This window comes from Orcinus orca, chromosome 1, assembly GCF_937001465.1.
Source record: "Orcinus orca chromosome 1, mOrcOrc1.1, whole genome shotgun sequence".
NCBI lineage: Eukaryota > Metazoa > Chordata > Mammalia > Artiodactyla > Delphinidae > Orcinus > Orcinus orca.
This window is the reverse complement of record NC_064559.1, coordinates 170,303,208-170,330,743: the sequence shown is the minus strand read 5'-3', so window position 1 is coordinate 170,330,743 and position 27,536 is coordinate 170,303,208. Positions and strand designations below refer to the sequence as shown.

The window sequence follows — 27,536 nt, the reverse complement described above, 5'->3', positions numbered from 1 at the left end:
TGAATTAAATGTAAAACATAAAACTAGAAATATTTTATAGGAAAACATAGAAGAAAATCTTTGTGACCTGCAGAGTTCTTAGATACAGCCCATGGCACAAACCATAAAAGAAAAAAGTTGATAAATTGGATATCACTAAAATTAAAAAGTTTTGCTCTGTGAAAGACACTATTAAGAGAATTGAAAAGACAAGCCACAGATGGGAGAAAATATTTCCAAATCATGTATCTGACCAAGGATTTGTATCCAGAATATATAAAGAATTCTAAAAAATCAGCAAAGATTTGAACAAATACTTCACTGAATAAGATATATGGATGGCAAATAAGCATGTGGAAAGACACTCAACATAATTATTCACTAAGGAAATGTAAATTAAAACAGGGGTCCCAAAAGAGAATAGAGAAGTAGCCGAGAAGCAATATTAAGAGATGCAGCTTAAAAGGGTTTTTTCCTTTCCTTTTTTTTAAGGAAGATACCACTGTATCTCCACAGTAAGATACCACTGTGCATCTATTAGGTTGGCCGAAATGAAACTGACAATATCAAGTGGTAGCCATGATACAGAGCAACTGAAACTGTTGTATTTGCTGGTGGGAAAGCAAGACAGAACAGCCACTTTGGAAAGCAGTTTGGTAGTTTCTTATAAATTTGAATATATACTTGTTATATGAGCCTACTGAAATAAAAATTTATGTTCAAATAAGCAACTGTATGCAAATGTATAGTATGCCTTATTCCTAACAACCCCAAACTGGAAACAATCAAACGTCTCTTAGCTGGGGAATAAACTGTGGTCCATCTATAAAGTGGAATGTTACTCAGCAATAAAAAGAAACAAACTACTGATACATGCAACAACATGACTGAATCTCAAATGCATTATGCTAAGTTAAAAAAGCCAGACTCAAAAGACAACATGCTGTATTATTCTATTTATACGAAATTCTGGAAAAGGCAAAAATATAAGGATAGAGAATAGGAATGGAAAATAATCAGTGGTTGCCAGCAGTTAGTACTTGACTACTAAGAGGCTGTACCAGGAAATGTTTTGGGGTGATGGAAGTTTTCTGTAACTTGGTTGTGGTGGTGATTAAATACTTTTTATATTTGTCAAAACTTACAGAACTGCACACACACACACACACACACACACACAAGTGAATTTTAGTATGTGTAAATTGAAAAAAAGTTTTTTAAAGAAAAAACCTTCTGGGCTTCCCTGGTGGTGCAGTGGTTAAGAATCCACCTGTCAATGCAGGGGACATGGGTTCAATCTCTGGTCCGGGAAGATCCCACATGCTGCAGAGCAACTAAGCCCGTGTGCCACAACTACTGAGCCTGCGTGCTACAACTACTGAAGCCCGCGTGCCTAGAACCCGTGTTTCACAACAAGAGAAGCCACTGCAATAAGCCCGTGCACCGCAACAAAGAGTAGCCCCCACTCACCGCAACTAGAGAAAGCCCGCATGCAGCAATGAAGACCCAACGCAGCCAAAAATAAATTAATTAATTTTAAAAAAGGAAAAGAAAAAACCTTTTTAGGCTGTATCTCTTAATATTGCTTCTCTGCTACTTCTCTATTCTCTCTTTTGGGACCCCTATTAGTTTTATGCTATATGCTCTTAATCTTTTCCAAGTCTCATAATTTATCATATTTTTCACTTTTTTATGTAATTGGGTGAATCTCTCAGTATTATCTTTCATTTCATTAATTCTTTGTATTTAAAGAAGCATGTACTCCATCTTAAAAATTTTTAATTTATAATTTCCAAGATTCCTCCTTGGTCTTCTTTTGAGTTGGTCATTTACCACGCCAGAGGATGGCTTGGTCTGGGAATTCTCTCACTGATATTCTCTGCTTCTAGTTAATTCCGGCTTCCAGATCTCGGTGCCTAGCATGCTTGTGGTTTTAGCTCCTACTTATTTCTGTGTGTTGCTTTTCTACTTTCATCCATAGAAATATATATCTTATATTTGAGCACAACTATATCTTTAAATTTTTTAAAAATATATGTTTTATCTATCTTGCTTTTATCATTTAATCCTATCTGATATTTCCTTATACCACTATACCTGTGAACCTCAACTGAGGGCAGTTCTGCCCATCAGAATGCATTTGGTAATGCCTGGAGATACCTTTGGCACAATGCACAGGACAGCCCCTCACAACAAATTATCTGGTCCATAATATCTATATTTTTTCATATATAAAAATGAAAATTAGAGGTGTTTTTTCATATTGTTTCACTTTGATAAATAGCCTTATGTAACTTTTTTGTACCATTAATTAATTTCCAAATGTAGATATTTCTGAACCCAAAGAAAACTAAGATTTGAGAAGCACTGTCTAGAAAGTTGGAAATTACTTAGAAAACAACAAAAGTATGGGAACAACAAAGTCTTTATCACCTCATACCCTTACTGGAACTTACAATATGTTCACACATAAAGATCTTCTATTAGATTTATACTTTTAAACCACTTTTTCCCAAAATAATATACTCCTAAGTTGTCTTAAGGCCCTTCAAATTCTATACAGCCTTCTGTGAAAGCTTTCTACAGCTTGCTTTATGCTTAGGTAGCAGATTTCAGAATCTTAATGAATACTTGACCAGCCTAACTATAAATATCTCATGCTTTCTTTATTCTTAATTCTTTTTAATACATACCAGTATTAAGATGTTTGGTAGCAGGGATACGATAATAGAAAAAAACAGGACTGCCCTTAATTTGCTGCATGACCTTAACTTCACTTACTGCTTTCACCTGGGCCTCAGTTTTATCATCTGGAAAATGAAGGAGTTATACCATATAATTCCTGTAGGCTTTTCCAGTTATAAACCTGTGATATATCATTATTTACATTGTTTTTATTTAGCTTTTGGCTATGATCTTTTACTGTTCCTGAGAAAAAGTAGAGATAAAATGTTTAAAGATTTCTAAGGTCTTTAAAAATTCCTCATATTTGTTCTTTACAACCCTCATCTACCTCCTTGTAGTGATTGATAATAAAAATCATAAAATGGAAATCCTCTTATGTTGAAGGACTGCAAAGAATGATACTGGAAAAGTAGCATAAAAATTCACAGCTGGTCTGGAAAGGGAGACAACTAGATAAGAAGAAAGGAGGTGACAGCTGTATAAAAACAAGCAAAACCTAGGTCTCAAATTTTGGTAGGGTCAAAGAAATGTGCCCTGGGCCCTAATGAGGATGATGCCCCAAGTAATTCTCAAACTCAGGATCTTGAAATTTATTAGAATTGCAAAGGACCAGAAGTCAGGTCTCCCAACCTCCTCATTAATGTCTTAAACACTACATTATGTGTTATTAATGCACATTATGTGTGTTTTTATGGGTGTTACTGTGTATTAACACACATTATGTGTTATTAACACTACATTATGTGTTAAGCTATTATGTCATTTAATTTTACATAGAGAATGAAGGTATATGCCTGAAATAATCTTTTATAATTTATTTGTATAGGTTTTTCTAACCACTTAACCTATTTTCTGGCTGCTGGTGCTGTTATTTTGGGAATTGGTTTCTTTGCTTTGGCATCAGCTTTGTGGTTCCTGATTTGCAAACGAAGGTAAGATTTATTAGAATATTTGACTTTTTTTCTTTTAAATATTCAGTGAAAGATTTTCTCAAATGGTATTAAATTTAAATAACTATAATGATATTGATTCTGTAATTTGATTGGGGAGAGAAAACTTTACATGTTTAGAGTAGCCTGAAAAGAGAAGTCCTAGTAGTATAATAGTCTGAGCAGTATAATAGCAATCTTCATGCATTAAAATTTTAAGGAATAACGAGATCTATTTTATTCTGTAGAAGACATGGGTTTGAATTATAATAGAAGGCTAGAAAACTTTTAAAATTTTGACTACTAATTTAGAGGTTAAAAACATTACTGAGAGAAAAAGACTTTCTTTAGGAGATATTTAAGAAGAGAGCTGACAGAATCTCTGGTATGGTCTAAATGTAGTCTTTTGCCGGAGATGGAAAAAAGATACTTGATACCTCAGTTCCTTTCAACCCTAAAATTTGGTGTTTTTTTATTATTTAATTGGTTCAGTATTTGCTTTGGCTCATGTTAAAAAATTTAAATTGTAATACGATCTTCCCACACACTCTTCCAGTATTCCCTATTTCAGCAAATGAATACATACTATCTATCCACTTGCACAAGTCAGAAAACCAGAAATTATTCACTAATTCATTCTTTCACAGACTTGCAGTGCCACTGGGAGGAGACAGATAATTAACAAATAAAGTGGTCAGGGAATGTCTCTTCAAGTGGGTAGTATTTAATCTGAGACTTAGATTAAAAAAAGAAGCCAGACATGTGACGACCCTGTGGAAGAGCTTTTTTCTAAGCTAATGTGATAGCAAGTACAGAAACTCCAAGTAGGAATGATCTTGGTATTGTTCAGTAAACAGAAAGTCAGTGTGAGTAGACTGAAGTGAGACGGAAATAATGATGAGATTAAAGAGGGAGATAAGGGTCAAATCACACAGGAATTTGTAGGCTAAAACATGGAATTTACATTTTATTATTTCTGCCATCAGAAGGTTTTAAGCAAGGGAAGGATATTATCATCATAATAATAGCTAAAATCAAGGGTTTACTGCATACTGTTCTAAGTGCTTTATATGTAGTTATCTCATTTAGACCTCATAACTGCCCCATGAAGTTGCAGTAATATTATTCCCATTTTGAAGACTACAATGCCACCTATAGATGATTTACATTTTAATAACACTTAAAAATTTGAGATACAGATTTTAAATATATGATGTTGAATTTCAACAAATATATTCCCATGTAATCACAACCCCAGTCAAGATATAGAAATTTTCCATCATCCTGTAAGGATCCCTCATCCTGCTTTCCAGGAATTTCTCCCCACCTCCTACCCAGAGGCAGTCATTATTCTGATTTTTATCACCATAGATTAATTTGGCCTATTCTTGAACTTCATATAAATGGACTTTTTATGTCTGCTTTTTTCACTTAATGTAATATTTTTGAGATTCATTTATGCTGTTGCATTTATCTGTTCATTCTTTTGATTAATGAGTAGTATTACATTGTATGAATTTACCTCAGTTTGTTTATCCATTTTTCTGTTAATGGACATTTAGGTCATTTCCAACATCTAGCCCTTAGGAAATAAGGCTGCTGTGAACATTCTAATCTTTTTGTACATGTGCTTTCACTCCCCTTCGGTAAGAGTAGAATTGGTGGATAGTATGATTAGCTTTAAAAGAAACTGCTAAACAGTTTTCCAAGATGGATGTACGTTCCCGTCAGCAATGTAGGAGAGTTCTGATTCATTTTTTTTTTTTTTTTTTTTTTTGCGGTACGCGGGCCTCTCCCTGTTGTGGCCTCTCCCGTTGCGGAGCACAGGCTCCGGACGCGCAGGCTCAGCAGCCATGGCTCACGGGCCCAGCCGCTCCGCGGCATGTGGGATCTTCCCGGACCGGGGCACGAACCCGCGTCCCCTGCATCGGCAGGCGGACTCTCAACCACTGCACCACCAGGGAAGCCCTGATTCATATTTTTAAAAGATTTTTCTTATGTGTCTATGAATCCTGTATGTTAATGGAACAAGAGTAAAAGCGGAGAGGCAAGTTAGGATGCTACTGCACAGTCCATGTTAAGGATGATTGTGTCTTAGACTAATATGGAAGTAGAGGAGATGAAGAGAAGGGGCTGGACTTTGGGTAGTTTTGCAGGTAAAGTTAGCAGGTCTTATTGATGGATTGGATGAGGTAAGGAAAGATAAGTGAAATGGCAGAGTTAATGCTAATACCTACATTTTTATCATGAGCAACTGAGTAGTTAATCATGCCATTTACTGAGATGAGGAGGTGATTGGGAGGGAAACAAGTTGAGGGAGTGGTGGTAAACTAGGAGTTGTATTTTGGATGTAAGTTTGAAAGCCTATGAAACATCCAAGTAAAAATGTTAGACAGTCAGATATACATGTGTGAATTTCAGGGGAGAAATCAGGGCTGAAGATTTAGGTTATCAATGTATAGAGGGTATATAAAATCATACAACTGGGGGGCATGGAGTCAAGATGGTGGAGTAGGAGGACATGGAGTTTGCATCTCCTCACAACTAGGGCAGCTGCCAGATGCTGGTGGGTGGCCTTGACACCCAAGGGGATGGGAGGAACCCCCAAGTGACTAGGTAGGACGTTGGAAGGAGCAAGGGAGGAAGAGAAGTGGAGGTGAGATGGTACTGGCACCCCTGAGGGGTGACTGGGAGAGGGAAGGGGTTCCCATGCCTGGAGAGACCCATTCACCACAAGGAGATTAACAGGGACAGGGAGAGACCCTCAGGGGTTTGGAGGATCAGAGGGGAATGCGGCCAGCATTTCCCCTGCCCACTCAGGCCCCGGGGAGCATGCTGGGGCCTCAGGTCTGGTCCGCCACCTTCTGAGGACCCTCCATCCACATGGGTCCTGGGGACGTGGGAACAAGAGAAGGGGGAAGAGTAGAGGTGAACAGGGAGGGACCCTAGGGGACGTGAAGATCGGGGGAATGGGACTAGTGTTCCCTGCCACCACTCGGGACCCTGCAAGCCTGCTGGGGTCCCGGGCATGATCCTCCACACTCTGAGGTCAGAGGCAATCTGAGCCCCCTCCAGCCATGCTGAGCCCCGCCCCCCATTCCCACCAGGGCCTTTTCCAGCCATGTGCGTACTGAGCCCAGACACCACCCACTGCCTAAACCCTGCCCCTGCTTAAGCCTCGCCACACACAGCCAAGGTCTTTTCTGGCCCTTTTTTTTTTTCCCTACTATTGTGGTTCCGTTTTACCTTTCAGTTGTTTCATTTATATTTTTATTTTTTCTAATATATCTGTTAGTGTTCTAAATTTATTTAATTTTTATTCCTTCTTATTGTTCTTCTCTCTTTTTTTTTTTTTTTTTTTGCCATGCCATGTGGCTTCCAGGATCTTGGTTCATGGGCTGGGGGGGTCAGGTCTGAGCTCCTGTGGTGGGAGCACCAAGTCTGAACCACTGGACTAACAGAGAACCTCAGACCCCAGGGAATATTAATCAGAGTGAGGTCTCCCAGGGGTCCTCATCTCACCGCCAAGACCCAGCTCTACCCAACTGTTTGCAAACTCCAATGTTGGAAGCGTCAGACCAAACAACCAGTAAGACAGGAGCACAGTCCCACACATCAAAAAAAAATGATAAGACAAAAAAAAATATTACATATGGAGGAGCAAGGTAAAAACCTAAAAGGCCAAACAAATGAAGAGGAAATAGGCACCTACCTGAAAAAGAATTCAGAGTAATGATAATAAAGATGATCCAAAATGTTGGAAATAGAATGGAGGCAAAGATCAAGAAAATACAAGAAATGTTTAACAAAAACCTAGAAGAACTAAAGAACAAACAGTGATGAACAACACAATAACTAAAATGAAAAATACACTAGTGGAACCAATAGCAGAATAACCGAGGCAGAAGAACGAATAAGTGAGCTGGAAAATAGAATGGTGGAAATAACTGCCAAGGAGTGAATAAAGAAAAAAGAATGAAAAGAATTGAAGACAATCTTAGAGACCACTGGGACAACACTAAATGCACCAACATTCGAATTATAGGGGTCCCAGAAGAAGAATAGAAAGAGAAAGGTCTGAGAAAACATTTGAAGAGACTATACTCAAAAACTTCCCTAACATGGAAAAGGAATTAGCCACTCAAGCCCAGGAAGTGCAGAGAGTCCCAGGCAGGATATACCCAAGGAGAAACATGCCAAGACACATAGTAATCAAATTAACAAATATTAAAGACAAAGAAAAATTATTAAAAGCAACAAGGGAAAAATGACAAATAACATACAAGGGAACTCCCAAAAGGTTAACAGCTGATTTCTCAGCAGAAACTCTACAAGCCAGAAGGGAGTGGCACGATATATTTAAAGTGATGAAAGGGAATAACCTACAACCAAGATTACTCTACCCAACAAGGATCTCATTCAGATTCGATGGAGAAATTAAAACCTTTTTAGACAAGCAAAAGCTAAGAGAGCTCAGCACCACCAAACCAGCTTTATAACAAATGCTAAAGGAACTTCTCTAAGTGGGAAACACAAGAGAAGAAAAGGAACTACAAAAACAAACCCAAAACAATTAAGAAAATGGTCATAGGAACATACATATCAATAATTGCCTTAAATGTGAATGGATTAAATGCTACAACCAAAAGACACAGACTGGCTGCATGGATACAAAAACAAGACCCATTTATATGCTGTCTACAAGAGACTCACTTCACACCTAGGGACACATACAGACTGAAAGTGACGGGATGGAAAAAGATATTCCATGCAAAAGGAAATCACAAGAAAGCTGGAGTAGCAATATTCATATAAGATAAAATAGACTTTAAAATAAAGACTGTTACAAGCAATAAGGAAGGACACTTCATAATGATAAAGGGATCAATCCAAGAAGAAGATATAACAATTATAAATATTTATGCACCCAACATAGGAGCACCTCAATACATAAGGCAAATGCTAACAGCCATAAAAGGGGAAACTGACAGTAACACAACAATAGTGTGGGACTTTAACACCCCACTTAAACCAAAAGACAGATCATCCAGACGGAAAATAAGGAAATACAAGTTTTAAATGACACAATAGACCAGATAGATTTAATTGAAATTTATAGGACATTCCACACGAAAGTGGCAGAATACACTTTTGTCTCAAGTGCACATGGAACATTCTCCAGATAGATCACATTTTCCAAGGTCACAAATCAAGCCTCAGTAAATTTAAGAAAATTGAAATCATATCAAGCATCTTTTCTGACCACAATGCTATGAGATTAGAAATCAATTACAGGGAAAAATACTGTAAAAACACAAATACATGGAGGCTAATCAGTGAACTGCTAAATAAGCAAGAGATCACTGAAGAAATCAAAGAGGAAATAAAAAAATACATAGAAACAGATGACAATGACAAAAAGCAGTTCTAAGAGGAAGTCTATAGCAATTCAATCTCACCTCAAGAAACAAGAAAAATCTCAAATAAATAATCTAACCTTACATCTATAGCAACTAGAGAAAAAAGAACAAACAAACAGACAAACAAAACCAAAGTCAGTAGAAGGAAAGAAATCATAAAGATCAGAGCAGAAATAAATGACATACTAACAAAGAAAACAGTAGCAAAGATCAACAAAACTAAAAGCTGGTTATTTGAGAAGATAAACAAAATTGATAAATCTTTAGCCAGACTCATCAAAAAAAAAAGGGAGAGGACTCAATAAAATTACAAATGAAAAAGGAGAAATTACAACTGACACCACAGAAATACAAAGGATCATAAGAGACTACTGCAAGCAACTGTATGCCAATAAAATGGACAACCTGAAAGAAATGGACAAATTCTTGGAAAGGTACAACTTTCCAAGACTGAACCAGGAAGAATTAGAAAATATAAACAGACCAATCACAAGTAATGAAATTGAAACTGTAATTAAAGATCTTCCAACAAACAAAAGTGCAGGACCAGATGGCTTCACAGGTGAATTCTATCAAACATTTAGAGAAGAGCTAACACCTATCCTTCTCAAACTCTTCCAAAAAATTGCAGAACGAGGAGCACTCCCAAGCTCATTCTACGAGGCCACCATCACCCTAATACCAAAACTAAAAATATCACAAAGAAAGAAAATTACAGGCCAATATCACTTATGAATATAGATGCAAAATTCCTCAACAAAATATTAGCAAACAGAATCCAACAACACATTCAAAGGATCATACACCATTCTCAAGTGGGATTTATCCCAGGGATGCAAGGATTCTTCAATATATGCAAATCAACCAATATGATACACCATATTAACAAATTAAAGAATAAAAACCATATGATCATCTCAATAGATGTAGAAAAAGCTTTTGACAAAATTCAACACCCATTTATGATAAAAACTCTCCAGAAAGTTGACATAGAGGGAACCTATCTCAAAGTAATAAAGGCTGTATATGACAAACCCACAGCAAACATCATTCTCAATGGTGAAAAACTGAAAGCATTTCCTCGAAGATCAGGAACAAGACAAGGATGTCCACTCTCGCCACTCTTATTCAACATAGTTTTGGAAGTCTTAGACATGGCAATCAGAAAAGAAATAAAAGGACTACAAATTGGAAAAAAAGAAGTTAAACTGTCATTGTTTGCAAATGACATGATACCATACATAGAATATCCTAAAGATGCCACCAGAAAGCTGCTAGAGCTAATCAATGAATTTGATAAAGTAGCAGCATACAAAATTAATGCACAGGAATCTCTTCCATTCCTCTACACTAACAACAAAATATCACAAAGAGAATTTAAGGAAACAATCCCATTTACCATCACAATAAAAACAATAAAATACCTAGGGATAAACCTACCTAAGGAGGCAAAAGACCTGTATGCAGAAAACTATAAAACACTGATAAAAGAAATCAAAGATGACATAAACAGATGGAGAAATATACCATGTTCTTGGATTGGAAGAATCAATATTTTGAAAATGACTATACTACCCAAAGGAATCTACAGATTCAATGCAATCCCTATCAAATTACCAATGGCATTCTTCACAGAATTAGAACAAAAAAATTACAGTTTGTATGGAAACACAAAAGACCCCAAATAGGCAAAGAAATCTTGAGAAAGAAAAGTGGAGCTGGAGGAATCAGGCTACCTGACTTCAAATTATACTACAGAGCTACAGTAATCAAAACAGTACGGTACTGGCACAAAAACAGAAATAGAGATCAAATGTACAGGATAGGAAGCCCAGAGAATAACCCACGCACCTGTGGTCACCTAATCTATGACAAAAGAGATAAGAGTATACAATGGAGAAAAGACAGTCTCTTCAATAAATGGTGCTGGGAAAACTGGACAGCCACATGTAAAAGAATGAAATTATAACACTCCCTAACACCATACACAAAAATAAACTCAAAATTGATTAAACACCTAAATGTAAGATTGGACACTTTATAACTATTAGAGGGAAACATAAGAAAAACACTCTTTGACAAAAATCACAGCAAGATCTTTTTTGACCCACCTCCTAGAGTAATGAAAATAAAAACAAAAATAAACAAATGTGACTTAATTAAACTTAAAAGCAAAGGAAACCATAAACGAGACGAAAAGACAACCCTCAGAGTGGGAGAAAATATTTGTAAATGAAGCAATGGGCAAAGGATTAATCTCCAAAATATATAAACAGCTCATGCAGCTCAATATCAAAAAAACAAACAACCCAATCAAAAATGGGCAGAAGACCTAAATAGACATCTCTCCAAAGAAGACATACAGATGGCCAAGAGGCACATGAAAAGATGCTCAACATCACTAATTATTAGAGAAATGCAAATCAAAACTACAATGAGGTATCACCTCACACTGGTCAGAATAACCATCATCAAAAAATCTACAAACAATAAATGCTGGAGAGGGTGTGGGGAAAAGGGAACCCTCTTGTACTGTTGGTGGGAATGTAAATTGATACAGCCACTGTGGAGAACAGTATGATGGTTCCGTTAAAAACTAAAAATAGAACTACCATATGACCCAGCAATCCCACTACTGGGACATACCCTGAGTAAACCATAATTCAAAAGGACACATGTTCATTGGAGCACTATTTACAATAGCCAGGAGATGGAAACAACCTAAATGTCCATCGACAGATGAATAGATAAAGAAGACGTGGTACATATATACAATGTAATATTACTCAGTCATACATAAAAAGGAACGAAATTGGGTCATTTGTAGAGGTGTGGATGGACCTAGAGTCTGTCACAGAGTGAAGTGGGTCAGAAAGAGAAAAACAAACATTGTATATTAACTAATATATGTAGAATCTAGAAAAATGGTACAGATGAACCTATTTGTGGTCAAGAATAGAGATGCAGACACAAGAACCGATGGGTGGACATGGGGGGAAGGGGAGTGTGGGATGAACTGGCAGATTAGGATTGACATATATACACTACCATGTGTAAAATAGATAGCTAATGGGAACCTGCTGTAAAGCACAGGAAGCTCAGCTCGGTGTTCTGTGATGACCTAGATGGGTAGGATGGTGGTGGGAGGGAGGTCCAAGGGGGAAGGGATATATGTATACATATAGCTGATTCACTTCATTGTACAGCAGAAATTAACACAACATTGTAAGGCAGTTATACTCCAATTAAAAAAAAAGTCATACAACTGGATGAGACTAACCAGGGAGTGATTGTTTAAAGAGAGGAACATAGGACTGGTCTTCAGCTCACCAATATTAGACATATAGAAAAAGAGTAGGAAGAATCTACAACATCTGAAAAGGAAAAGCAGAAAGATGTGTGGTGTCAAGCAAGTCAAAATTAGAAAATGTTTGGGCTTCCCTGGTGGCGCAGTGGTTGAGAGTCCGCCTGCCGATGCAGGGGACACGGGTTCGTGCCCCGGTCCGGAAAGATCCCACGTGCCGCGGAGCGGCTGGGCCCGTGAGCCATGGCCGCTGAGCCTGCGCGTCCGGAGCCTGTACTCCGCAATGGGAGAGTCCACAACGGTGAGAGGCTCGCGTACCGCAAAAAAAAAAAAAAAAAAAAAAAAAAAAAGGTTGAAAAAGATGAGGATAGAGAAATAAGTTTTGGAATAGCGACATGGAAGTTATTGGTAGCCTTGAACAGTTTTGGTGGAGTGATGTGTTCAGAAGCTGACTTTTGTGTAAAGTACAAGAGAAAATTCAGACAAGTATATACATCCTTTTAAGAAGCTTTTTTTTTTTTTTTTTTTTTTTTTTTTTTGATGTTGGGGAGTTGCTGAAAGGGGCAGAAACTGGAAGAAACTGTGAGGTCAAGGAAGGATTGTTTTGTTTTGGTTTTTTTCCCTTGAAAGATGGTAGACATGCTTGATATCTCCCTCTGTCTTTCCCACCCCTACTAAATTCGAACCATCACCAAGTTCTATTTATTTTACTTCATTAATTGCCCAAATCTATCCATTTCTCTCCATTATCGTTGACACTACCTTATCCAACTTATCATTATCCCCCACATAGTCCTACAGAGTTATAACTGACCCTTTACCTTCACTATACTCCTCATTTAATATCTTATTCGCACTTCAGCCAGATATTTTCCAAATGCAGATCTGATCAAGTCACCCCACCCTTCCACCCCATTCCCACTACATTATAAAGGACTTGCTATTGCTTTTAGGATGAAGACAAAGTCACATGACTTTTAAGAGTATGCCCATGCATACTCTCCAGTTGCATCTCCACCTTTCCCTCTTGCTTTCTGTGCTTCTGCTACACTGTCCTAATCTGGCCACTAGGTCTTTGCACTTGATATTCTCTCTGACTAGAATATTCTTACTCCTACAACTCCCCTCCTCCACTACACTCTATCTAATAACTACTCCCATTTCTTCAGATGCCTAATTCAATCATCTCATCCTCAGAAAAGCCTTCCCTGACCTCTCTAACCAAGTTAATTCCCTTTCTTATATACTCACAGAGTAGCAGGTAGCTTTCCTTGATAACACTTTCCACAGTTGTAATTTTTCATTTTCTTGTGATTGTTTTATTAATACCTGTCTTCCTTGATAGTGTTTAAGCTCCATGAGAGCAATGACAGTTCCATGAGTATAGTGGCTGTGCTTTTTTTCCCCTGCCACTGTATATACAACATCCAGTTTAATGCATGGCGCATAGTAAGTACTCGGTAAATATTTGTTAAGTCAATTGAATTCAATAAATGAATGAATTTTAATTGTTAATACTGCAATAAGTAACATAATATGATCTCTTGAATTAATTTGGAAAATTTCTAGTACCTCGGAAAGAAGAAAAGGCAATCAGCATTATTTTTTAAATTGTTAAGTTTAGAATTACTATTAGAAACTACATTCCTTTATACTTAACTATCTTTGATCCGCTTTGATCAGTTTACTTGCTGCTTCATTATTTCTAACCTTCTCTCAAAATTTCTTGTGACTGCATGCATAAAGATCACAGGTACTCTTCCCTTGTAAGTCATTAGTTTCAATTCAGTTTCCTTCTACTTACTTTTGCCAGAGACATTATTAAATATAAAATTGGCCACTGAGTTCCATTTCATTTAATTTCCTTTGCCATTAAAGGCAAATCTATGAAAAGACTAATTGACATTAAATCGATTAATTATCTCACAACCAGAGAGAAGGTTATCAAAAACTGATGGTTAATCTTCAAACTGGAAATATTAACCCTGCGAAGAAGTAGCTTAATTTATGTTCTATGGACAAAATAGGTGTAATGAAATCAGTAACATATGAAAAGGGAATATATAAGTTGATTTGTGCTTTTAAAAATAAATATATAATATATTCTGATTTTAAAACGTTTATGTAGAACTGTTGGAAACAGAATAATTTTGTTTTATAATTCATGTTTAATAATATTCTCTATAAAATATTTTTCAGAGAAATATTTCAAGATTCCAAGTTTAAAACAATTGATGAGAGATGCAGACAAAGACCATCAAAGGCAAAGATTAAATCTCAGTGTGTTTTTATTTCTCAAAATTTTCATACTGGAAATTTCCAATTACAGGTAGTGTGTAATATTTTATAGCAATGTTTTCAAATAATTTCTTTTGACACCATGTCATTAGCGTTGTTGTCTTTAAATTATTTAAATTATCCACTATTATTTTTAAATTTGAGGTACAATAACAAGGAGCTAAATTTAAATTACCCAAACTAGTTAGAGTTTATATTACAGGAAACTGAAAGATTAAATGAAAATGTCTCCTTCTACAGTTGCTTCTCTGTATCTCTAGCCTGAGAACCTGTATTCCCCATATTGGAATTGTTACAGGGATGAAGATGAATGGCATAAAAAAACAAAGCAAAAATTGCCAAGCCTATCAGAAGAAAGAGATTTGGAGATAAGAGGATACTCAGATAACCAAATAACCTAACCAAACCAACTAATTGAAATTAAATACAAAATGCTAATTGAAATTAATAAGGCTTTATTAAGGCTTCATTACATTCTGAGCTCTGGGCCCTACCTATTGAGGATAGTAAGATACAAACCCTACCTTAAAAGTGCTAGTGTAGTACAAGTGGGAAAGGCAGACACATAATTAACTTTCTGTTATATGGCATCAAAATAGTTGTATGGACAATGTAAAACAAGGGAGACACCAGTAGAAATTTAAAACTATGATATAGCTAATCAATGCATTATTAAATTTTATATGTTTTGGACTCCACATCTAATATACTCTTCCCTTTTTCTATTACATTTCTGAGACTCATCCAGGTTGGTGCATATACCCATCATTCGTCATTTTTTATTGTTATATCATATTCCATTGTATTAATATATCAAATTTTATGTTATGGACATTTGAGTTGTTTTCAGTTGGTTTTTTTAAAGGAAATTTCCACAGGGAATGTACCTAACAGTAGAATCACTGACTCATGGGGTTTGTGCATGTTTAATATTATTAGATAACTTCAAATTATTTTCCAAAGTAGTTTTGTCAATATACATTCCCCTCAGGCATGCATAATTGCTAGGATTGCTCCATATCAACAAATACTGATGTTTTTAAGCTCCTAAATTTTTAACAATCTGATGGATGTGTAATAGTATCTCACTGTAGTTTTTTCTTAATAGACTTAATTTTTTCAAGAAGTTTTAGGTTCACAACAAAATTGAGAAAAAAATAGAGTTCTCATATACTCCTTGCCCCCATACAAGTGCAGCCTCCTCCACTATCAACATCGTGCACCAGAGTGGTACATTTGTTACAACTAATGAACCTACACAGACACAACATCACCTAAAGTCCATTGTTTACATTAGTATTCACTCTTGAATCCTACATTCTATGGGTTTTGACATATCTATATATAGAGAGAGAGAGACAGACAGACAGACAGACAGGCACACACACACATGCACACAGAGATAAACAGGAACAAAGAGACAGAAAGACAGAGAAACAGAGATGTATGTACCATCATAGTATCAGACACAATAGTTTTACTACCCTAAAAATCTTCTTGTTCCATCCCTGTTCATCCTTCCCTCCAGCCAGTGATTGTTCAGCTGTTTCCATAGTTTTGCCTTTTCCAGAATGTCATATAGTTGGAATCATACAGTATGTAGCCTTTTTGGATTTCTTTCTCTTATTAATATGCATTTAAAGTTCTCTCTGTCTTTTTACGGCTTGATAGCACATTTCTTTTTGGTGCTGAATAATATTCCATTGTATGGATCTACTTCAATTTATTTATCCACTCAGTTACTGAAGGACATCTTGGTTGCTTTCAAGTTTTGGCAATTATGAGTAAAGCTGCTATAAACATTCATGGGCAGGTTTTTGTGTGGACATATATTTTCAACTCATTTGGGTAACTACCAACAGCATGATTGCTGGATCAAATGGTAAGAGGTGTTTAATTCTGTTGCCAAACTGTCAAAGTTTTTTTTGGCTGCATTGGGTCTTCGTTGCTGCGCACGGGCTTTCTCTAGTTGTAGCGAGCGGGGACTATGCTTCATTGCAGTGCATGGGCTTCTCTTGTTGTGGAACACGGGCTCTAGGCGTGTGGGCTCAGTAGTTGTGGCATGTGGCCTCTAGAGCACATGGGCTTCAGTAGTTGTGGCACGTGGACTCAGTAGTTGCAGCTCGCAGGCTGTAGAGCGCAGGCTCAGTAGTTGTGGCACACAGGCTTAGTTGCTCCACAGCATGTGGGATCTTCCCGGACAAGGGATCAAACCCGTGTCCCCTGCATTGGCAGGCAGATTCTTAACCACTGTGCCCCAGGAAAGTCCCACTCTACTTTTATTGACTTCTTTAATTTAAATGTATTAATTTAATTTGTTGAGGTGTTCTTTTATTTTAGTTCGTGGTTTTCAGTGTAGAAGTCCTTCACATTTGTTTTAGTTTTATTTATAGTTATTTTTATGCTATGGTAAATAGTATTGATTTAAAAATTTTATTTCCCAACTGTTTGTTGTTAGTAAATATAAATACAATATATTTATCTTATCTTATTCTGAATTACAGACCAAAAAGTTGCAGAAAAATTACAAAGATGTCCTGTATACCCATCACCCACTTCCCCCAATGACATCTTATATAAGTATACTTTATGAAAAGTATACTTTATTATAAGTATACATTATCAGAACCAGGAAATTTAGGCTACAGACCTAACTCAAAGATTACCAGTTTATGCATGTACTCACTTTTTGTTGTTTTTATATATAATTCTATGACATTTTATCATATGTATAGGTTTGTATAACCACCACGACAGTCAACATACAGAAGAATTGTTCCATCACCATAAAGGAACTCCCTCATACTACCCTTTATAGTCACTCCCCCACTCCCTTTCCCTAACCTCTGGCAACCACTGATCTTTTCTCCATCACTGTAATTTCTTCATTTCTAGAATGTTATATAAATGGAATCTTATAGCATATGGCCTTTTGAGCTTGGCCTTTTTTCACTTAGCATAATGCCCGTAAGATCCCTCCATATCATTGCATGTATCAATAGTTTTTTCCTTTTTTATTGCTAGTAGTGTAACATTGTGTGGAGATATCACAGTTTGTTTAACCATTTATCCATTGAGGAGTATTTGGGTTGTTTCCATTTAGGAGCTATTACAAAATAAGGATGCCATGATCGTTTGTGTATAGGCTTTTTGGAAAACATTAGTTTTAGTTTCTCTAAAATAAATGCCCAGAAATGCAGTTCCTGGATCATGTGGTAAATATGTTTAATTTTTAAAGAAATTTCCAGATTGATTTCCAGATTGTACCATATTACATATCCACCAGTAACGTATAAGATAATCATGTTTTTGCATCCTCTTTATCATTTGGTACTTAGCAGCATTTTAAAGTTTAGCCATTTAAATGTGTTTAGTGATTTTAATTTGCATTTCTTTAACGGGTAGTGCTGTTGAACAGCTTTTCATATTTTTAATTTTCTGCCATCCATATATCTTCTTTGGTGAAGAGTCTCTTCAAGTCTCTTGTGCATTTTCTAACTGGATTATCTTTCTGTTTAAGTTAGAGAGTATATTCTGGATACAAGTCTTTTTGTCAGATATGTGATTTACTAATATTTTCTCCCATTTGATGACTTGTGTTTTCATCCTCTCAAAATGAAAAACAGCATAAGTTTTAATTTGGTGAAGTCCAATTTATCCATTTTACCTTTTTGTTTTGTTTTGTTTTTATTGAAGATGGTTGAGTTACAATGTTGTATTAATCTGCTGTACAGCAAACTGATTCATTTATACATATATAGACATTTTTTTAATATTCTTTTCCGTTACAGTTTACCATAGCATATTGAATATAGTTCTCTGTGCTGTACAGTAGGACCTTGTTGTTAATCCATTCTGCATATGAAAGCTTACATCTGCTAACCTCAACCTCTCACTCCCCCCTCCCCCAACCCCCTCCCCCTTGGTAACCACTAGTCTGTTCTCTATGTCTGTGATTCTGTTTCTGTTTCATAGATAGGTTCATTTGTGTCATATTTTAGATTCCACATATAAGTGATATCATATGGTATTTGTCTTTCTCTTTCTGACTACTTCACTTAGTATGATAACCTATAGTTGCATCTGTGTTGCTGTAAATGGCTTTATATTTTGTTCTTTTTTATGGCTGAGTAGTATTCCATTGTATATATATATATATATATATATATATATATATATATATCACATTTTCTTTATCTATTCATCTGTCAATGGACATTTAGGTTGTTTCCATGTCTTGGCTATTGTGAATAGTACTGCTATGAACATAGGGGTGCATGTATTTTTTTGAATCATAGTTTTGCCCAGATACATGCCCAGGAGTGGGATTGCTGGATCATATGGTAATTCTATTTTTAGTTTTCTGAGGAACCTCCATACTGTTCTCCATAGTGGCTGTACCGACTTACATTCCCACCAACAGTGTAGGAAGGTTCCCTTTTCTCCATACTCTCTCCAGCATTTGTTATTTGTAGACTTTTAAATGATGGCCATTCTGACTGGTGAGAGGTGGTACCTCAATGTAATTGATTTGCATTTCTCTAATATTAGCACTGTTGAGCATCTTTCATGTTCCTATTAGCCATCTGTATTTCTTCTTTGGAGAAATGTCTGTTTAGGCCTTCTGCCCATTTTTCATTGGGTTGTTTGCTTCCTTGTTGTTGAGTTGTATATTTTTCCTTTTTGAATCATACTTTAAGTGTCATGTCCAATAACTCTTAGTCTAACCCTAGGTCACAAGGATTTGTTTCTAAGTTCTCTTCTAAAAGTTTCTTAGTTTTAGGTTGCTTTGTTTTATATTTAATAGCTTTATTGAGGTATAGTTCACATACCATACAATTTGCCTTTTTAAAGTGTCTAATTCAGTAGTTTTTAGATAGATATTCACAGAGTTATAGAACCATCTTCACAAGCAGTTTAGGACACCTTTATCACCTCAAAAAGAAACCCTGTACCTTTAGCAATCACTGCCCCTCCATTTTCCTCCAATCCTCCTAGGCCTAGACAACCACTAATCTATACTTTCTGTACCTATAGATTTGCCTATTCTGGAATTTCTTATAAATAGATACATACAATATAAGGTCTCTTGTATCTGCCTTTTCATTTAGCATAATGTTTTCAAGGTCCATCTGTGTTATTGCATATATCAATAGTTTATTCTTTTTCATGGCTGAATAATATTCCATTGTGTGTGGATATATCACATTTTGTTTATCCATTTATCAGTTGAAGGACATTTGAGTTGTTTCCACTTCATGACTATTATGAATAATGTCACTATGTATATTCGTATACAAGTTTTTGTGCAGGTATATGTTTTCATTTCTCTTGGGTATATACCAAGGAATGGAAATGCTGTGTCATATGGTAACTCTATGTTTAATTTTTGAAGAATTGCCAGACTTTTTTCCAAAGTGACTGCACCGTTTTATATCCCCACAGGTAGTATATGAAGATTATATTTTGTGGCACCCTTGTTAACCCTTGTTTTTAACCTGTCTTTTTGTTATAGTTATCCTAGTGGGCATCAAGTGGTATCTTGTCATGGTTTTGATATGCATTTCCTTAAAGCCTAATGACGTTGAAAATACTTTCATGTGCTTATTGGATATTTGTATATCTTCTTTAGAGAAATATCTATTCAAAGCTTTGTCCATTTTTAAAATTTGGGCTATTTGTCTTTTTGTTGTTGAGTTTTAAGTATTCTTTATATATTCTAGATACATATCCTATATCAGATATATGATTTGTAAAAATTTTCTCCCATTTCATGGGTTGTCTTTTCTTCTTATGGTGTTGTTTGAAGAACCAATGTTTTTAATTTTCTTGAGTCCAGTTTACCTAATTTTTTCTTTTGTTGCTTGTGTCTTTGGTGTCATATCTATAATCATTCCTTAATTGAGGTCATAAAGATTTATACCTCTGTTTTCTTCTAAGAATTTAATAGTTTTAGCTATTATATTTAAGTGTTTGATCCATTTTGAGTTAGTTTTTTGTATATAGTATGAGGTATTGATCCAACTTCACTTATTTGCATGTATAAACCTAGTTGTCCCAACACCATTTGTTGAAAAGAGTATTATTTTCCTATGAAATTGTCTTAGCACTCGTGTCAAAAATCAACTGATTGTAAATATGAGCATTTATTTCTGGAATCTCAGTTCTATTCCATTGATCTATATATCTGTCCTTATACCAATACCACACTGTCTTCATTGCTATAGCTTTGTAGTAAGTTTTGATATCAGTAAGTTCTCCAACTTTGTTCTTCTTTTTCAAGATTGTTTTGGCTATTACCATTTTACATTTTATATTTCTATCTCTGATCCATTTTTAGTTAATTTTTGTATAAAGTGTGAGGTTTAAATCAAAGTTCATTTTGGGGGGCTATTAATGTCATATTATTCCAGCACTAATTTTTGAAAAGGCTATCCTCTTCCATTGAATTGTTTGTGCAAATTTTGTGAAAAATCTGTTGGGCATATATGTGTTAGTCTGTTTCTGCATTCTCTATCTGGTTTATTGACCTGTGTGTCTATCTCTACCAATATGACACTCTAGCTGTATAGTAAATTATAAAATTGAGCAGTACGATTTCTCCAATTTCATTCTTCTTTTTCAACATTGTTTTAGGTTTTCTTATTCTTTTGCATGTCCATATACATTTTAAGGTGAACTTTAGCTAGAAAAAAATCTTGTTGAGATCATGATGAAAATTACCTTTTTTTTTTTCTTTCTTGGCTGCACCACGCAGCATACCCCACACCACATGGGGGTCTTAGTTTCCCGACCAAGGATCGAACCCATGGCCCCTGCAGTGGAAGTGTGGAGTCTTAACCACTGGAATGCCAGGGAAGTCCCAAGAGTTACATTTAGTTTATACATTAGTTTGTAATGAATTGCCATCTTTACTACAGTTGACCTGTGTTCTATGACCTTTATAAATAAATTTATTTATTCTAGTAGTTTTTTTGAGGACCACAAAAGGTTTTCTTCATGTACAAGCATGAGATCTGTAAAAAACATCAGTTTTATTTCTTTTCCAATGTTTATGCTTTTATTTTATTTTCGCATCTTATTGCATTGGATGGGACCTCCAGTATAATGATGAACAGAAGTACTGAGAACAGATATCCTTTTTATATTCTGATCTTAGAATACATTCAGCTTTTCATCATTAAATAGGAAATTAGCTATAGATTTTTTGTAGATGCATATAGTCAGATTGAGGAAATTCCCTTCTATTCCTTTTTTCCTGAGAGGTTTGTCTGTTTGTTTTGCCATGAAGGGTTGCTGATATTGCCAAATGCTTTTCCTGCACCTTTTAAAATTGTTCACATGAGTTTTCTCTTTTATTTTGTTAATGTGAATTACATTGAATTTCAAATGTTAAATCAACCCTGTATTCCTGGAATAAACCCCACTGGATTTGATTTACCAATATATTTTAAATAATTTTTGCATCTATGTTAACGAGGGATATTATTTTATAATTTTCTTATCTTGTAATATCTGGTTAGATTTCAGTATCACAGTTTTATTCTCGTCACAAAACAATAGGGAAATGGTTCCTCCTCCTCTACTTTCTGAAAAATTTTTGTGTAGAATTGGCTATATTGCCTTCTCAAACTTTTTTCTAGAATTCACCAATGAAGTCATCAAGGTCTGGAATTTTCTTCAAGAGAAATTTTTTTTTTTTTTTTTTGGTGGTACACGGGCCTCTCACTGTTGTGGCCTCTCCCGTTGCGGAGCACAGGCTCCAGATGCACAGGCTCAGCGGCCATGGCTCACGGGCCCAGCCACTCCGTGGCATGTGGGATCTCCCCGGACCGGGGCACGAACCCATGTCCCCTGCATCGGCAGGTGGACTCTCAACCACTGCACTACCAGGGAAGTCCGAGAAAATTTTTGGCTATGAATTTAGCTCCTTTAACAGATGTGGAACATACAAAATATTTCTATTTTGTATGTTTTAGGAATTTTTTTCAGTAAATTTGTCCATTGTACCTAAGTTGTTAAGTTTATTGGCAGAAAGTTTTTAGTAGTTTCTTCTTATTATGCTTCTAAAATCTATAGAATCTTTAGTGATGGTACTCTTCTTATTCCTGATATTTCTCTTTTCCTAAATCAGTCTTGCCTGGAGTTTTATGCTTTATTATTCTTAGACTTTTGTTCTTTTATAATATAAACATTTAATATTTAAATTTTCCTCTAAGGCCTTCTTTTGTTGCATCTCACAAATTTTATGTTTTGTTTTCATAATTATTTAGTTCAAAATATTTTAAAATTTCCATTCTTTGTCTTTCAATGATATTGACATTTTTGAAGAATACAAGCCAGTTATTTTATAGATCATAGACTGTTCCTCAGTGTGACTTTTCCTTGCAGTTTATCACATCTGAAGGCGTACAGTGTACATCTGCTCTTCACTGGTGATTTTAGTTGATCACATAATCAAGATGATGTCTGTTCTTTCCTCACTGAATTATTTCTGTTTTTACCCTTACAGTTAATAAACAAGCTGTGTGGTGACACTTTGAAAACATGTAAATATCCTCCTCTTCATCAAACTCTACTTACTAGCTATATAAATTATTATTACTTGAGCTAATCTTTACAAAACTGTAACAATATGATGATTTTCTAATTCTGCCACTCCCATCCATATTTGTCATTTGGCTTTCTACTGTGAGAAAGAAGCCCTACCCTCTTCCTTATTTTATTTATTATTAATATAGACTCATGGATTTCTATTTTATTCAGCAGATTATAATCCATTACTATCACTATTTTGATGCTCAAATTTTCCTAAATTTAACCAGTGAGCCACTTGTTTAAGATTATTCCTCTTTTTTATACGTCCCCATCATTTTTTTGAGTCTTTACTTACTTCTGATACTATAGTATCATTTTGAAAGAATACTCATTGTATTAATATCCACATATCCTAACATATTTAAAGATTTCCTTACTTTTAGAATTTTAAATTGTAGGTTTTAAAAATGCTAAACAGTGTTGTGATGAACATTCTGGTAACTGAATATTTATACAAATCCAAAATTATTTACCTGGCATAATAAATTTCTAGAAATGGATTTGTTAAATTGCCCTCCAGAAAAATTATACCTATTTATATATAACAATATATAAGAATGCCCATTTTGTCATTCCCTTAGTTGGGGTAGAATTTTAATCAGTCTAGGACCTTACTCTGTGGTTTCCAGACCAACAATATCAGCATTACCTGGGAGCCTGTTAGAAATGCAAAATCTCAGACCCTATCCCAAACCTATTGAGTTAGAATATGCATTTTAACAAGCTCCCCCAGGTGATACATAGGCACGTGAAAGTGTGAGAAGCAATGTTCTAATATAATTTGTACAGGAGTCACAAATTGAATTGGTCCTAAATCCAGGCAAGGTAAGTCAGGAGCCTATACTGGCATTTATATTAATAAAAGTTGAAAATGACCAAAAAGTAAAGTAAGTTGTAAAAAAAAAAAAGTACTTATGTGTTATCCTATATATCCTATATACATATATATATCCTATATACAAAGTAAGTTGTAAAAAAAAAAAAGTACTTATGTGTTATCCTATATATATGACCAAAAAGTAAAGTAAGTTGTAAAAAAAAAAAGTACTTATGTGTTATCCTATATATATGTATACCCTATATATATGTATATCCTAAGCAAGCCTTTTTCGGTGAACAAGACAATGAAAATCAGCATAGAATACCCACACTCTTCCCCTGTAACACGAGACAATATTATCTCTCTGTCTTCACCCACTGCATACCAAACACCCTATGCACTAACTCATTGTTTATCTAGTGGTCTAAGGAAAAACTGAATCAGAACTGCTTGAGGAGTGTGTTACACTGCATACTCCTAAACCCTACTGCCAGAAAATCTGTTTTAGTAGGGTCTGATATTATGTCCAAGAATCAGCATTTTAATAAACACACCAGGTGATTCTGATGCCCTGTTTGAGAACTACTACACCACCACACTTCCCAGAACACATCTGGAATGTATTGTTTGATCAAATGTTTTACTTCAAAAGAATAGTCGCATTTTTATAAAAGCCTTCTGCCAGAATTCACTTTCTTGTTGTTATTAGTTAATAGAATGAGCAAGTCTAGGAATTGTAATTACTTTTTTAGCCCTCTCTAGTTTTAACCAAGTGACTCTAAGTTAGTGAGAATGGAGAGAAATAATCCTGTTGAACTCTATTTCACCCTTCATTCCCTATCCTGGAGACTGCCTTCTTGAACCAATTCACATTCTTTTCAGATGATAACTCAACACTTTTTCTTTCCTGTCAATATAGTTTGGTAAAATAAATTCATATCGTGGAAAATATGATTCTATCAAAAATTTATTATGATGTTAAAATATATTATTCTTATATAAATATGTATCAAATTGTTTAAAAACTATTAATTTTTAAAACACAAATAACATTTTTTTATGTAGGAGGAGCAAAGAAAAAAGGAAAGAGCACATAAAAAAGGTACTTTCTCTCAACAATTTATTAGAATAAATTGTAATCAACTTCCAGCAATTCACATTTGAAAGAATCAAGAGGCTATCCTAAATATATCCTAAGTATCTAAATATTTTTTTAAATCATAAAAACTCAAGGGAAACTTTTATTAGTATATGAATGGGCATATATTTTTTAGAAAACAAGATTTATAATGTCTTGTCTTAAATTAAAATGTGAAATTTTAATTTTTGTCCCTTCTTTAAATCCAAAGGTATCACAGTCAATGCCATATAGTAATGATGGAGAGTTAAAAGACATGAGTGTTTTGTAACCCTTTAGATATTGACTTAGTACCTCAAATCATTACCCTCCTACATAATTTTAGAAATGCTGAATATAAAATGTAATAAGGTATTTAAAACAGCATTAACAATGTTATATATTCATATCAAAAATTAACATGTAAAATATTATAAAAGATATTTTAGGATATTGTGTAAATGTGATCTTTTCTAAAACTTAACATTTTTTATTTACAACTGTGCAGCATAAATAATGTAGTGGGAGAAGCACGGGACTTAGAGTAACACAAATCTAGATTGAAGTCCATTTTGTATCTGATTTTGGTGACATTCCTTTAAGTCTCAGTCTCAGTCATATCTTTTGTGAAGTAGGGCTAATAACTACCTTGAAGAATAACTGAGAGGATAAATGAGATCTGGAAGTATATTGAACTGCTTTGTAAATTGTAAGGCACTATATGAATGTTAGTTGTTACTTTACTTGGTATAAAGCCAACTCATAGGCCCTTCCCACTGTGGATCAAACATTTTGTAATCTACCTGCTTAAGGAGGCATTTTAAAATTTATTTTTTAAATAAGACAATATTTAGCTATATATAGTTAAGAAACTGTCTGCCATCTCTAATTTTAAGGAACATTCCAGAACTGAGCTTTCTAGCCTGTTTAGAATCTTCTCCTGTTAAAACAGGTTGATTTTATTTAGAATAGATTTTTGTACTCTTGATTATCATGAAAATATTGCTGATTCCCCATTACATACTTAACATTGTATGGATGATGATAGCAACTTAGCATTTTCACTGTTGCATCATCCTGTTCATTAAAACCCTAAGAAGAGTTTGAATTTTAGAAAGTAACATTATCCTTATAATTAAGATTTGGCTCATAAATATGTAATATTCATAGTAAATCTAATTTTTTTTACAGCAATTAAAGATTATTCTAAAGATGAATTCTGCCTTGCAACAAAAATGGTCATTTGTGACTCCTCAGAGACTAGCTCGGCAACAAATCCCGGCAGTGTTACCTTAAGCTTATCAACGTTACCATCTGATTCTTATTACAGCCAAAGTATAGAAGTAACTGATGACTGGTTTTCTGATGATTCCCTAGTGAAAAAGAGCCCTCCAATGCCTTTTCTCAGGGAGCCTGTAATGGAGAAAGTATTTTCATACTTGTCAACCATTCCATTAGAAGAATGTACTGGAAATGTACTAAATATGACACTTTATGATGGTCAAAAAGATGACAACATTAAGGGAATATTTACACGAAGAAATACAGAGGTTGAAATACAAAACCTTCAACATAATATTGAATGACTTTTTTCTTTTGAAACTTTGTGTACACTGAAATCATGTAAAGTTAAAACTGAATTACCAGCTTTTGAGTCTCTTAACATGTCCATGCTAATATTGCTTTTCTTGATCTTTACCATAGAGTGGTCCTACTTCCCTTGCCAATTATTTCTAGAAACAAAATTACAGGAAGAACTAGAGCAATATCATAAACATTAAGTTTAACTCCTTGTATCTCATCAAAGGGCATAATAAATAATAGGAATGTATTTCAACACATAGGAGAAATACTTTAAGAAATCTTCAGCACAAATACATTTTTAATAAAACATTTGCAGCATTTCTTTATACTTTGACATTTTCAGTTTTATTTCAATGTGGGTAAGGCTGGGCAGAATACTTCCGTCAGCTATTCTGAATTTTAAATACATAAATCACCTACCATTTAAATCTTATTATGCCATGACTTTCGTAAGCAATATAACTTTGCTCCTCTAGAGGAGCCTGGAACACTGTGAAGAATACAGAAAATAATTTTCTTTGCCCTTTCCTATGTCTGTTTCTCAGAATAGCCCTCCAGCCCTTACCCCACTATGATGAAGATGTGAGCAACTATGTTCATAGACATGTGACTCAAGCTAGATGAACCAGAATTCCTCTCTAATTTGAGAGACCCTTGGTCAAATTTCTATTTATGGCGCTGAGGGATTTCTGACACCCACCCTGTAATTGATCTCTTTTAATCTCTTTCTCACAAATACCCTTCATGTAATTAGTCTCTGTTTTTCTTTCTCTTGGGAAAAACAATTAACAAAATATAATAT

General features: G+C 35.0%; 1 protein-coding gene across 1 annotated transcript; it reads left to right on the top strand.

Annotated features, from left to right (window-relative positions):
* The first annotated feature begins 530 nt into the window (after positions 1-530).
* Positions 531-26,817, top strand: C1H1orf185 (chromosome 1 C1orf185 homolog). The gene is made up of 5 exons (XM_049694147.1): positions 531-630; positions 3,491-3,596; positions 14,517-14,646; positions 25,099-25,135; positions 26,342-26,817. The coding sequence occupies exons 1-5, from the start codon at positions 531-533 to the stop codon at positions 26,734-26,736; spliced, it is 768 nt and encodes a 255-aa protein (XP_049550104.1). The 3' UTR covers positions 26,737-26,817.
* The last annotated feature ends 719 nt before the right edge of the window (positions 26,818-27,536 follow it).

Bases quoted from the DNA above. Each gene is read 5' to 3' on its own strand.
- C1H1orf185 (XM_049694147.1), top strand. From the start codon at position 531: ATGAAACTGACAATATCAAGTGGTAGCCATGATACAGAGCAACTGAAA. The intron at 631-3,490 runs GTTTGGTAGTTT...TTATTTGTATAG, and splicing joins AACAGCCACTTTGGAAAGCA to GTTTTTCTAACCACTTAACC. The intron at 25,136-26,341 runs GTACTTTCTCTC...TTTTTTTTACAG, and splicing joins GGAAAGAGCACATAAAAAAG to CAATTAAAGATTATTCTAAA.